Consider the following 11,196-nt stretch of genomic DNA (forward strand, 5'->3'; position numbering starts at 1 on the left):
CATTGAGACGGTTCCAGGTCAAATAAAAAAATGAAAATGTAATTAGATTGATCGGGTTGTAATGATTATTATGGTTATACATGTGTTGTATAATAAATCCCAACAGTTCCAAATGTTCTTGCCATTCTCACTGTCAATAAAATATATTCAAATTATTATGGCTGTACAGATTTCATGTCTTAGGTAGAACAGGACATGATAGATGTTTTTCTCTAAAAATAATGCTGAAACATTAATTAGGATTAATCATCCATTTATTAATGTCAGGCTATTTATACATGCGCTAGAGATGGACTATTAGCTACTTTTAATCTCTGTTTCCCAAGTGCCATGATATCGCACACAAATTAAAAATGTAGCGCGTTTTCCGAGCATTTTACTTCTGCCTCTTTAACTGCTTTTAATCCAAATTTTAACACAGAGGATCTGGTCCCTCTTTTTAATCACAACTGCCAGACAGTACTGGACTCTGGAAAGAGAGATTGTAGGAGAAAGGAATGAAAATGGAAAAAAAGTTTGACATGTATTCTATGACATCTGGAAAGCTGAAATGATAACCTACCAATGGGAAGTTAAAGGGGCAAAAGCATCCTACTGTTCTAACTTAATTTTAATCAATTAATCATAACCCATGGCCAATGACTTGCAGCCTTGATAGAATTCTGACCGAAAGTTATTGACACAGGTGGGCCGAGTAATTTAATGACTTTTTACATATCCCTAATCATCCAAAACCAGAAAAATGTAAAACAATAACACGCATCTATATGTAGAACAGACATTGTAAAGAACATTTCAATCGTCTCATTATTTCATAAAATCGGTCACAAATATTTGTGTCATAGCTTCAGGTGTCTGTGAACTGATGATTGCAGCTGTTCTTTGCTTGAAACAACTCAATCACCACAGATCACATTTATAGTGTCAGAAGTAAACTGTGCCACCAGCTTTACCACAAGCCAATGTTAAATATGACATGCAAGATCTCAATAAATCCAAAACCAAAGATTTAGGCATTCTGGGACTTTAATTGAGAAATAATAAAATGTTTGTCATGGCTGAAATTACCTTCACAGAAAGCATACAAGTAGTCCTTTCAGCTTTTGAGTGAAAATAAATCTTTTGTGCATTGGTTTTCTTCAGAAGCATACATCAACAAAAGAGAATGAGATAACAACATACACTTGATAACTTTGGGAGCACAATAAAAATGGGAAATACAAGCACCCCAGTTGCATGTGTTTCAGGAAAGAAGCACACAAATATTTACTGTTTTGAACTTAATGTGAACAATCTGCTGTGCATTACTTAAAAATCATAACTTTAAAGAAACAAAAACATTTCACAACAAAACCCCACATGCTCTCACAGTGATATCATAGTGTATTATCACTGTGTCTGACATTGCATTCCGCTTCTGGGACCCTCCTCATCTTCCTGATACGCCTCCCTGCCTTGGTTTCTCTGTTGTGTCCGCTCATCCACCTCACAGAGATCCGCCTCATCCGCATCATCAGTAACCATCACGTCCTCCCTGGGAGGAAGCAGTCTTTCCAGCTGGAACATGAGGTGCTCTGGAAGCCAGTCTTCTTCTGGGAAATCCATCTGAGGGGTTAAATTACAATTACCTGATCTAAATGTTTTGTCTGACAATATAACCAAAGGAAGATTTGAATCCAGTGTCCGGTGTAAACACTGGTTAAACAGTTCAGCGTCTTACCTGGAACTGAATAATAAGCTTTCCCTTTTCAAAGGGATCCTTGTAAATTGGCATGCCTTCATTCAGAACACATTTGATGTCATTGTGCTTGATGACTTCACCTGTTGATAAAAAGACATTTAAATGAAGTCTGAATTTGAAATACTCCATTTAAGGGTTAGGGAGGCTGGAGAGCAGCTGATCAGTTACCTGGCTGTGAGTTGATGACTAGCGTTCTATCATCTAAGGTTTGAATGGTTTTCTTGAAACCACACAGGGCCTCAATAAGTTTGATGTTCATCTTCATTGTTAAATCATGCTCTCGCCTCTGGAAAACAGAGTGTTCCTTCTGATCAAGCACAATGATCACATCCCCGGGCTCCAGTCCAGGTTCGTGGTCGCCTTCATCCTGGAAAGTCAATCTCTGACCATCTTTCATACCTGCGAAACAATTTATCTTCCAGTTAGTTTGCTTTACACATTTAATACTAACTGCAATTCTTAAAGAAATAAATATATCTGAGAGGGAAGGAAAATTAACCTTTGTCAATGTGAACTTCAAGAATCTTCTTCTTGCGTTCTACTTTTTGTCCATTGCAGGTCTTGCAGCGGTCTTTGGCGTTAAACCTGTCCCCCTGTCCGTGGCAGTCTGAACACATGCATTGGATCTGCTGGAGCATGCCGGGCCCAATCTGCTGCACCTTAATTTGTACTCCTCTTCCTTTGCAAGTCAAGCACTTCTCCAGGGCACCTTTCTTACCACCATAACCTGCCATAAAGAGAATGACATTTTGATACTTCTGAACACACTTGTTTCGATACAAGATTAACGACAAACCAATACGTACCTTCACATTTTTCACAAATCACATTCTTCTGGAGTCCAAGCTTCCTGGTGGCGCCACTGTACATTTCCTCTAGAGTAGCACTAAGCTGGTGAACAACATTCTTCCCTGTAGGAAAATATAAAAATTATAGGTGTATAATAAAGTAATATGTGTAGGTAAAAGTTAAAGAGGTTATGCATTTGGAATATATAAACTTAAACAGTCTGCAGGTGGATTACTTATCAAGCCAATACAAATTGTACCTTTTCTCTCTCTCTGCGTCCGTCCCCCACCTCCAAAGAACATGTTGAAAATGTCCATTGGTGATGTTCCTCCGCCCATGCCTCCCTCTTTGATCGCTTGTTCTCCGCCTTGGTCATACAATTGCCTCTTCTTTGGATCGGACAGCACCTCATATGCTTGAGAAATAAGCTTGAACTGTGGATTAAAACATTTAAAAAACATTACCTCACTTTGGAAAACAGGACTGCATTCATATCATAAATAAATAATTGACATACTTCAGTATTAGTGGTAATGACTGATGCCGGTTTCATGATTCCTGAAACATAATCTTTTGGTTTAATTAGATGTACACATGGACTTTAATTATGAAATTTGGTGCAGGGCTGCAGTATGGGTCAGGGAAGCGCCCATTCAATTCTACTGATAATTGCAGGCTTCTTTGGTAGACTGATATTTAAGAGTGTGTGCAGTTTGGTGCACATCCATATCAAAATGCTGATTTGGTGAATATAAAAATGTGTTTTGGCAAAAGTTTGCAGTCTACTGAGTGCTGTTTTAGTTAGCGTACTTCATGATGACAGTACTAATACCAAAACAAATGTGTAGGTATCGTTGTAAAGCTAAAGACCATCAATGAAGCCTATTTTTCACTATATAGCCAAAATCCCACTTACACCTCACTTTTTTCTGCCGTGGCAAAAGATGCAATCAGCATTCACTCCCAGTTCAAATGACTCTGCAGTAGACACAAGCCATGAGGCCCCGGGTGATCGCACCAATTACCTATTCTTTATTTTGGCAGTCTAGATGCTGCACCTTTCCAAGCTCAACATTATAACGTGCATTGAATGAATGGTTGTGTACTTGTTGTTTTTTACATCTTGGTAATAATGTGTGATTTTGTTAGTTAATATCTGCAATATATGCAAGATGCAACACTGGCAAGGCAGCAAAGTGAGAGAGCTTTTCGGTCTTAAACACTCTGCACACTACTCCATCTAATCCCCTCTATACAAATAGTGCTGGAGCCCTCTACTGGCCTTGTACTGTAATAGCATCCCAATTATCACCTAATGAACACTCACTCTTAATGAAAACGAGTAGCAAAGAAAAAAATCTGCCTTTTTAACAATAATATAATACAGAGATTCTGCAATATCAATATCTTTCAATACAGTAAGATAATGATACATGTCAATACCCGTCTTACTGAGGATGAATACTAAATGCCCTTAAAAAAAAGTGCAGGATTTGCCTACTCACATACCAGTACTGACAATAACTCCGCAAGTCATCGGTCTTGCTGCTCCCTTTATCTCTTTCAGACATTTTCTCATGTAAAAATACTTTAAACATCTGGCTCTCTCTGAGGTTTCTATGTTTTTTACCCTGTCAATAGTTTTTTCTGTTGTCTTTTCCTTGTTCTGGTTGAGGGTTAAGGACAGAGGACGTCACACTTTTTCCCAAAAAGTAAAATTCACTCATTATTTACTCACCACTATGTCTATGGAGGTGTGGGTGAAGAAGTGTTTGAGTCCACAAAACACTTCTGTTAAACAGCGTTGTAGCCAAATCTTATACAATTAAAGTAAACGTCCGCTGTGATCCGCGTGCGTACGCAGCTCCAGAGGAGGATCACAGGGGACATTCAGGCTAAATACTTGGTGCAAATGACCTTGTTTCGAGTCCAATATGAATGTCAGGGCTTACAGACACATGGATGACACCACAACAGCTGATGGAGGCATTTAATGATTTTTTTATACGTTGAAGAAGTGGTCCCCCAGTTATATCATCTATATTGTATTTGGCTGCAGCACTGTTTGCCCCTGAAACTCCCAAAGTCTTTTGTGGACTCAAACACTTCCCCCACTCACTCAACCGGCGAAGTGGTTTGTGGATAATGAGGGAATTTTGCATTTTTAGGTGAACTATCCATTTAAGGCCTATGAGACAAATTGTGATTTGTGAATAAGGGCTACACAAAGAAATGTGACTGACTGATTGGTCTCATGAGTCAGGAAGAGGATATGTCACCATATTGATCCCTGGCTCTAACACGGTGCCAGAGACCGGGGAGGCGGCCTCGGTCTTTCCAGAAACTTCCTTCTGTCAAGTGTTTAAAATTAGCAGAGACACGTCCAGCGGCTCGGCGCCTGGTCGTCACTCACCCGCTCCCCCTCGCTGGGGTTCTTGTCGGGGTGATACTTCAGGGCCAGCTTCCTGTAGGATTTCTTGATCTCATCCTGCGTGGATTTGGGGCCGACATTCAGGAGGTCGTAGAAGCCGGTTTCGTGAACCATGGTTAGCTCCTCTACAACAAACCCCGGAAGAGAAAGGAACAAAAAACAAATCAATACGGCTCTTCAGTTAATGTGAAACGACCGTTGGCGAAGGTTACCTTGAGACAGAGGTGACGCTAAACATGAAAAACACGGTAACAGCTGCAGGACATGTGGCGTTCACGGACCATTCTTTACTTCCGCTGTTGTTCTCCGACGTTGAACCGCCAGCGTTTAGCAGCCACGCAGCAAAGGGATTCGTACACATTTACACTTGAATTCACACATTTACCTTGTGGTGTTACAGTCCCGTGTTTCCCTCGGTGCTCGGTGTGGCTGCTGGGGGAAGATGGCCGGCTCTTATAACCGCTCCACGGTGTAGAACTTTCTGAAGAGCTCCAGGAGAGGCGCCGGATGTTTCGTCGTGCTGAGGCCGCCGGGAGGTGGAAGGAGGTGTGGTCAGAGGAGGCCAGCCGCCTGCCTCTTCCCCCCGGGTTAAATTACACCGGAGCCATGGTGCCAGGGTCCGAGGCTTATAAAGCATTTAGTGGGTCACAGGCAGCTCATTTAAAAGTAATTTAAACAAGTAAAATATCCCCTCGAGGTCTTCAGATGGGAGTTCATCAATATTAACATCCCCACAATTATAACAACAATAATCATTTATAATTACAATCAATGTCAAAATAACAAAAACTGTATTTATGTATCACCTTTATATGTATATAGCACAAGGTGCTTTACAAGTAACCATACAAACATTTAAGGCAAATAATAGGAAACTGTTCAAAATGAACCTCATATCCATTATTTTATTCCTCATATATATATATATTTATATATCATTGCATACTCACTCCTTTTTGTACCCCCCCTGCTTTGTGCAATCAACCAACATCCTGGTGCAATCATCCTGTGCCACTGCACTTTACTCGATTACCTTTTGATACAAACAATATTTACTCAGTGAAATGTTTGTATTATGTGCAAATTCGGTATTTTTAGTTATTTTCTCTTTTCCGTTGGATGTTTATAGTAATCAAACTGATTTTGCCGTGATCTAAATCAGCCAATCGTGTTGTTACTGTCAAACTTTAAATCTGTTTTTCCACTTTGTGTCTGTCAGCTGTAATTTCAGTGACTTACTTTGAGCCTCCTCCAGTCTTCATGTGCAGACTGGTCAAGCTCAACTGAGTTCACTAATCTCATCTCATTCACATCCGCAACATTCTCTAGATTCCATCAACCAACGGCAGTGCCTAGACCTCAGCATCAAATAGACTCAAGCATTTCACATTACTTAATCTCTTATTCAGCACGGCAATACATTTTGTTCATATTTCAATTTAAATCTGTCCTGATTGACATATCATATAATTTCCAGTCAAAATCTTACCAGGTACTTCCTTGTAAGGATCTTAAAAATATACATATTTTGTGCTGCTATTTGGTAATATTCAGTACATGGTTTATTCCCATGTGAACAAATGAAATCAATAACCCAAAAAACATATAAGTTATCATAGGAATTGTTGCCGTTAGTTTAGGGCGCAAATAAAGCCAAGAATAGTCATTAGCAAATTATGAAATAAAGAGTCTGACATGTTCTGATGTTATACTCATTTTCTTTATATTGTACATTCATGATAGTTGCAGCAAAGAACACAATGACCTGAACAACAAGACGAGTGCAAAACATTTTCAAGTTTCATGTGAAGGAGCCTGATAATGTTCAAATTATAAAAGCTGAAATTGTGCCTTCAATGATAAAATAAAATTGTCCAATACATCACACAGGAGGCTAAATACAGCCAATAAATATACCATGTCCACCACAGATAAATCTCTTTAAGAGTATACTCATATAACATATACAGCGTTGAATGTTGGTCCAACGTTTTAAGACAATGCTTTGGAAAGTGCGGGAAAAATAAAACTTTTGGGATCTCAAAATCTTTTTAAATACATATTCCGGTTAAAATGTGCAGATACAACATGCCATGATTAAGTTTATAGGCTTCAACACTAACAATGGACTCACAGCCACATGAGGATCCTATTAGTCCATATCACGCACTCGTTGACATATAACATCTGTGAATTCTGAGCACTTTGAGTTTCCTCCCAGGTCTTTTGTGAGAACCTTTAAGTTGGATGACAAAAAGCATAATAAGTCAGAAAGGGAACTTATGAACATGCGAGTCTTTAATGTCTTGAAAAGAAGTTTACCTTTTTGTCTCGAATGGTGTCAAAGCAGGCAGCTTCGATCTTCTTGGCGTAGCCGTGCAGACCCATGTGCCGCAGCATCATGACCGCACTGAGCAGCAAGGCAGTGGGGTTGGCCATGTCTAGTCCTGCTATGTCTGGTGCAGTTCCATGAACCTGAGATAGGGAATTAATCAAAATCAATCATCATGATGAGGATACAAAAACATGTAGAAAAAAAGGTTCATGTGTCTTCAATAACTACTCCCACACCTTGATTTTCTGGATAGAAAAACAACATACCGACTCAAATATGGCAACACCATTGGCTCCAATGTTTCCACTAGGAGTCACTCCGAGACCTCCAATAAGTCCAGCACAAAGATCACTGTAATATTAAACACATGTGGTTAACTTTTAGAGTTCTTGTTCCTACAGTAACGTGGTTGTCATTGTTACACATTGCTAGTTTCTGCTAATATATTGTTTGCTTGATTCAACCTAGTCAGCACTGCTCTCCTGGTTTTAACACATTTCTACATGAAGAGTAAAACAAAAAGACACAATGCACAGTTGTGTTTAAATGCATACACAATCTGTTTTACCTCAAGATGTCTCCATACAAATTTGGCATCACTAACACATCAAACTGAGTGGGGTCCTGCACCATCTGTAAACACATAATTGGATGTTAAATATACAATATTTACAGCAAAATATTGCTTTGTATCCAATCAAAAACTAATTTGTTGTAAAAGTTACTGGGACTTACATTAAGACACACAGTATCCAAGTACATCTCAGTGAACTTCACGTCTTTGTGCTTTTCAGCGGCCTCTCTGCATTTTCGCAGGAAAAGCCCATCTGACATGCGCCTTTAGAAAAAAGAGAGGACAACCTTTTAATTTCCTCAAACAGCTTTAAAATTAAGTTCTAAAACGAATTTGTAATAAAAACAACTTACATAATATTGGCCTTATGAACAGCAGTAACACTGGCCCTCTGATTGTTTCTGGCATATTCAAAAGCATATTCTGCAATGCGTAGGCTGGCTTGCTCTGTAATGAGCTTAATACTCTGTACAACTCCATCGACAATCTGAAATGAATATTATCAATAGTGAATGTGAAACACCCCACTGCTATAATACAGATTAATAACAGTGACTATCTGAGAAATTAAATCAAAAAAGACATTAAAATATAAGGGTTTTGAGCTAAAGAAAACTGCCTACATTTTGATTCTACGCATGTCTATGTAAAATGAAAAGGTCAAAACAGAAAAAAAGTTGACAAAAAAATTTAATTTCCAAAACTTGACAAGTAATGTGTGAAGATTTTTACCACATGCTCGATCCCACTGTATTCTCCCTCTGTGTTCTCCCTGATGGTGACCAGGTTCACATCAGTGTAGGGGGTTTTGTATCCCTCAATGGACACACAGGGACGCACATTGGCATAGAGGTCAAAGGTCTTTCTAAGCAGCAGGTTCATAGAGGGATGACCAGCAGCTATTGGTGTCTTCAGAGGACCTGTTTATGGTTACATAAATCAATAATATTTATTTGTTAACCTTTCAAAACAAACACCTATCCGATGGATAAGATCTAATATTTATGTGCCATGATTATTTTTAACAGCAATTTACAGAAATGTATCAGTTATTTACTTTGAACCACTTTCTCTGACACAAAGGATAAAATAACTGATCTTCTAGTGTCATTGGCAAATGTAATTCAACTCTCTAAATGATCTAAATCCCTAACATCTGCTGTGGGAAGTAATGGGGGAAATGTTACAGGTATAGAAGAATCAGTTAATACTTACTAGACTAAAAACTAGACTTACTAAAAATGTGTATCAATATCATCATCACCATTAACAATAACTTATTGGCTAATTATCCTACTTTTAATAAATATTTGTGAAAATGTACCCTTCAAGCCAATTTTGGTCCTGTCCATTGATTCTTTGCAATCAGGAGGAATCATCCACTTGCCACCAGGTCCTTGAATGGCAGTAACATTCCTCTCTTCCCACTGAATGGGTGCCTAATTTAAAAGTGTACAGCAGCAGAAGATTAGTTTGAATAGAGCCATTACAAAATTAATGAAAAAATACAGACTTATAATATAAGTATTTACCTGAGCTGATTCAAATATTTTAATGACAGCATTGGAGATCTCTGGACCAATTCCATCACCAGGGATTAAAGTGACGGTTTGCAACTGTGAGGAAGAACAAAGACAAAATTACACTGAGTGATAATAGAACAATAAGTCACTTCAGAGTCACAAGTTAATAAGTTATATGTCAAAAGTCTTCAATTTAAAATGTTTTTAATCTCTAAAGTAAAAGATGAATACCCCACGGTTGAACGTCCTGGATTGTGGAGTCTCTCTCATCAAAGCTCCAACCACCTTCGACACCTGACAATCAAGAATATAAAAATCAAATACTTTTCATTTTACCTTCTGACTTCTATTGCAGGAATATGTCACGGATACTATGCTGTGTATTTCTGACTGAGGAAGCCCTTAAGACCTGAAGAAGACTGGGCACAGTTAACTTACTGGGGCAGCGAGCGAACTAGAAAAAGGGTGACTCAAGAATTATGCATACAGCCCACAGATATTTATATATACACACAGACAGATAGGCAGATATAGAGAGACAGAGAGACAGATAGACAGGTATATAGACAGATAGAAAGAAAGATAGATAGATAGATAGATAGATAGATAGATAGATAGATAGATAGATAGATAGATAGATAGATAGATAGATAGATAGATAGAAAGATAGACAGAAAGACAGATAGATAGATAGATAGATAGATAGATAGATAGATAGATATACAGAGAGACAGATAGAAAGATAGAAAGATAGACACATAGACAGAAAGACAGATAGATAGATAGATAGATAGATAGATAGATAGATAGATAGATAGATAGATAGATAGATAGATAGATAGATAGATAGATAGATAGATAGATTCTCTGGGAGAGGATACTCATTACAGCAGGAGCTGCAATGCCTCCTTAATTAAACATTTTTCTTCTTAATGAAGGACAAAGGTTTTTGGACCCACACAAATACCTATATTAAAGGTAAAGGTTAGATGAGATAGAAAATGTAATGTTGCCATTGTAGCTGAACAACAGTGAAGAGAGGTTTCATTTTGCAGAGGAGCTGTCAGTTTACAGAGGAGGGCGTGTCCTAGCCGTGCCGAGTTTCAATAACATGTCAACTTCAGATCTGAGCAGCATTTCTACTGAGGGTCGTTGCTAGCTAGCTACTGTGCTAACCCCGCGGGGACAGTCAACTTCACATGTTTAACTTACTTCCTGTGCCTTGATTTTATCCTTGTCATTGACCGATAAACCCCACTTTCTTAGTAGATTAAGAATCTGCAGATGATATGAAGACGTGTTGCCTTAGCGTAGATTTACAGTAACATGTTAAACTTGAGCAGTCAGCAATACACTGTCACCACATGCATTATTATCACATCATAGAAAACATGTCGTAGTAGCAGGTCAGGAATCAGGAATCAGGTTGCTATAGTAACTAAAAGCAGGTAGCATGGCTAGCTAGCTAGGAGGCAGATGTTAGTCTGTGAATGAAGCAGCGTCGGTCAAACAGGCTGAAGTCACCTGACCGTGGTTGGGACACAGTCGCAGAGGTTTGGTTCAACACATGTGAGAGACTGACAGACTGACGGTACGTACCCCTGACCTCCACGCTTTCCCCGCCATCATCAGCTTCAGACCAAGGTCGATCCTGTACTGCACATAGGGTACTGCAGCAGGAGAGAGAAGCCGCTTCTTCTTCGTTGGGCTATCACGGTCTCCAGCCTCAATGTCACATTACTGCCACCTGCTGGTGTTGGTCCGATAGGGGCTGTTCGCATGTCATGTACACATTCTATGTAT

The 11,196-nt window shown here is 39.0% G+C and overlaps 2 protein-coding genes across 3 annotated transcripts; both read right to left on the reverse strand.

Annotated features, from left to right (window-relative positions):
• Positions 1 to 1,008: 1,008 nt before the first annotated feature.
• dnaja (DnaJ heat shock protein family (Hsp40) member A) lies at positions 1,009 to 5,503 on the reverse strand. The gene is made up of 8 exons (XM_061076698.1): positions 5,347 to 5,503; positions 4,944 to 5,086; positions 2,790 to 2,964; positions 2,548 to 2,652; positions 2,241 to 2,468; positions 1,910 to 2,140; positions 1,721 to 1,821; positions 1,009 to 1,605 (listed from the first exon to the last, which is right to left on the reverse strand). The coding sequence occupies exons 2-8, from the start codon at positions 5,073 to 5,075 to the stop codon at positions 1,390 to 1,392; spliced, it is 1,188 nt and encodes a 395-aa protein (XP_060932681.1). The 5' UTR covers positions 5,076 to 5,086; positions 5,347 to 5,503; the 3' UTR covers positions 1,009 to 1,389.
• Positions 5,504 to 6,659: 1,156 nt separating this feature from the next.
• Positions 6,660 to 11,058, reverse strand: idh3a (isocitrate dehydrogenase (NAD(+)) 3 catalytic subunit alpha). 2 transcript variants are annotated; one of them, XM_061076310.1, is made up of 12 exons: positions 10,993 to 11,058; positions 10,606 to 10,671; positions 9,625 to 9,687; positions 9,403 to 9,486; positions 9,195 to 9,309; positions 8,603 to 8,790; positions 8,224 to 8,357; positions 8,032 to 8,134; positions 7,865 to 7,929; positions 7,563 to 7,647; positions 7,284 to 7,436; positions 6,660 to 7,197 (listed from the first exon to the last, which is right to left on the reverse strand). In XM_061076310.1, exons 1-12 carry the CDS (start codon positions 11,020 to 11,022, stop codon positions 7,114 to 7,116), a joined length of 1,170 nt encoding a protein of 389 aa, XP_060932293.1. In that variant the 5' UTR covers positions 11,023 to 11,058; the 3' UTR covers positions 6,660 to 7,113. The 2 variants fall into 2 exon arrangements, with proteins under 2 accessions (XP_060932293.1, XP_060932294.1); XM_061076311.1 differs by lacking the exon at positions 10,606 to 10,671.
• Between the last annotated feature and the right edge of the window lie 138 nt (positions 11,059 to 11,196).

Source organism: Limanda limanda, chromosome 8, assembly GCF_963576545.1.
Source record: "Limanda limanda chromosome 8, fLimLim1.1, whole genome shotgun sequence".
Classification (NCBI taxonomy): domain Eukaryota; kingdom Metazoa; phylum Chordata; class Actinopteri; order Pleuronectiformes; family Pleuronectidae; genus Limanda; species Limanda limanda.

What these genes read in the sequence shown, in the direction of transcription:
- dnaja (XM_061076698.1), bottom strand. Translation starts at nt 5,075, where the DNA reads ATGGTTCACGAAACCGGCTTCTACGACCTCCTGAATGTCGGCCCCAAA. An exon ending in GATTTGTGAAAAATGTGAAG is followed by an intron (nt 2,469 to 2,547) that starts GTACGTATTGGT and finishes TCTTTATGGCAG; the next exon opens with GTTATGGTGGTAAGAAAGGT. An exon ending in TGAAGTTCACATTGACAAAG is followed by an intron (nt 2,141 to 2,240) that starts GTTAATTTTCCT and finishes ATTGTTTCGCAG; the next exon opens with GTATGAAAGATGGTCAGAGA.
- idh3a (XM_061076310.1), bottom strand. Translation starts at nt 11,022, where the DNA reads ATGATGGCGGGGAAAGCGTGGAGGTCAGGG. An exon ending in ATAAAATCAAGGCACAGGAA is followed by an intron (nt 9,688 to 10,605) that starts GTAAGTTAAACA and finishes CTTGATTGTCAG; the next exon opens with GTGTCGAAGGTGGTTGGAGC. An exon ending in TGGATACTGTGTGTCTTAAT is followed by an intron (nt 7,930 to 8,031) that starts GTAAGTCCCAGT and finishes ATGTGTTTACAG; the next exon opens with ATGGTGCAGGACCCCACTCA.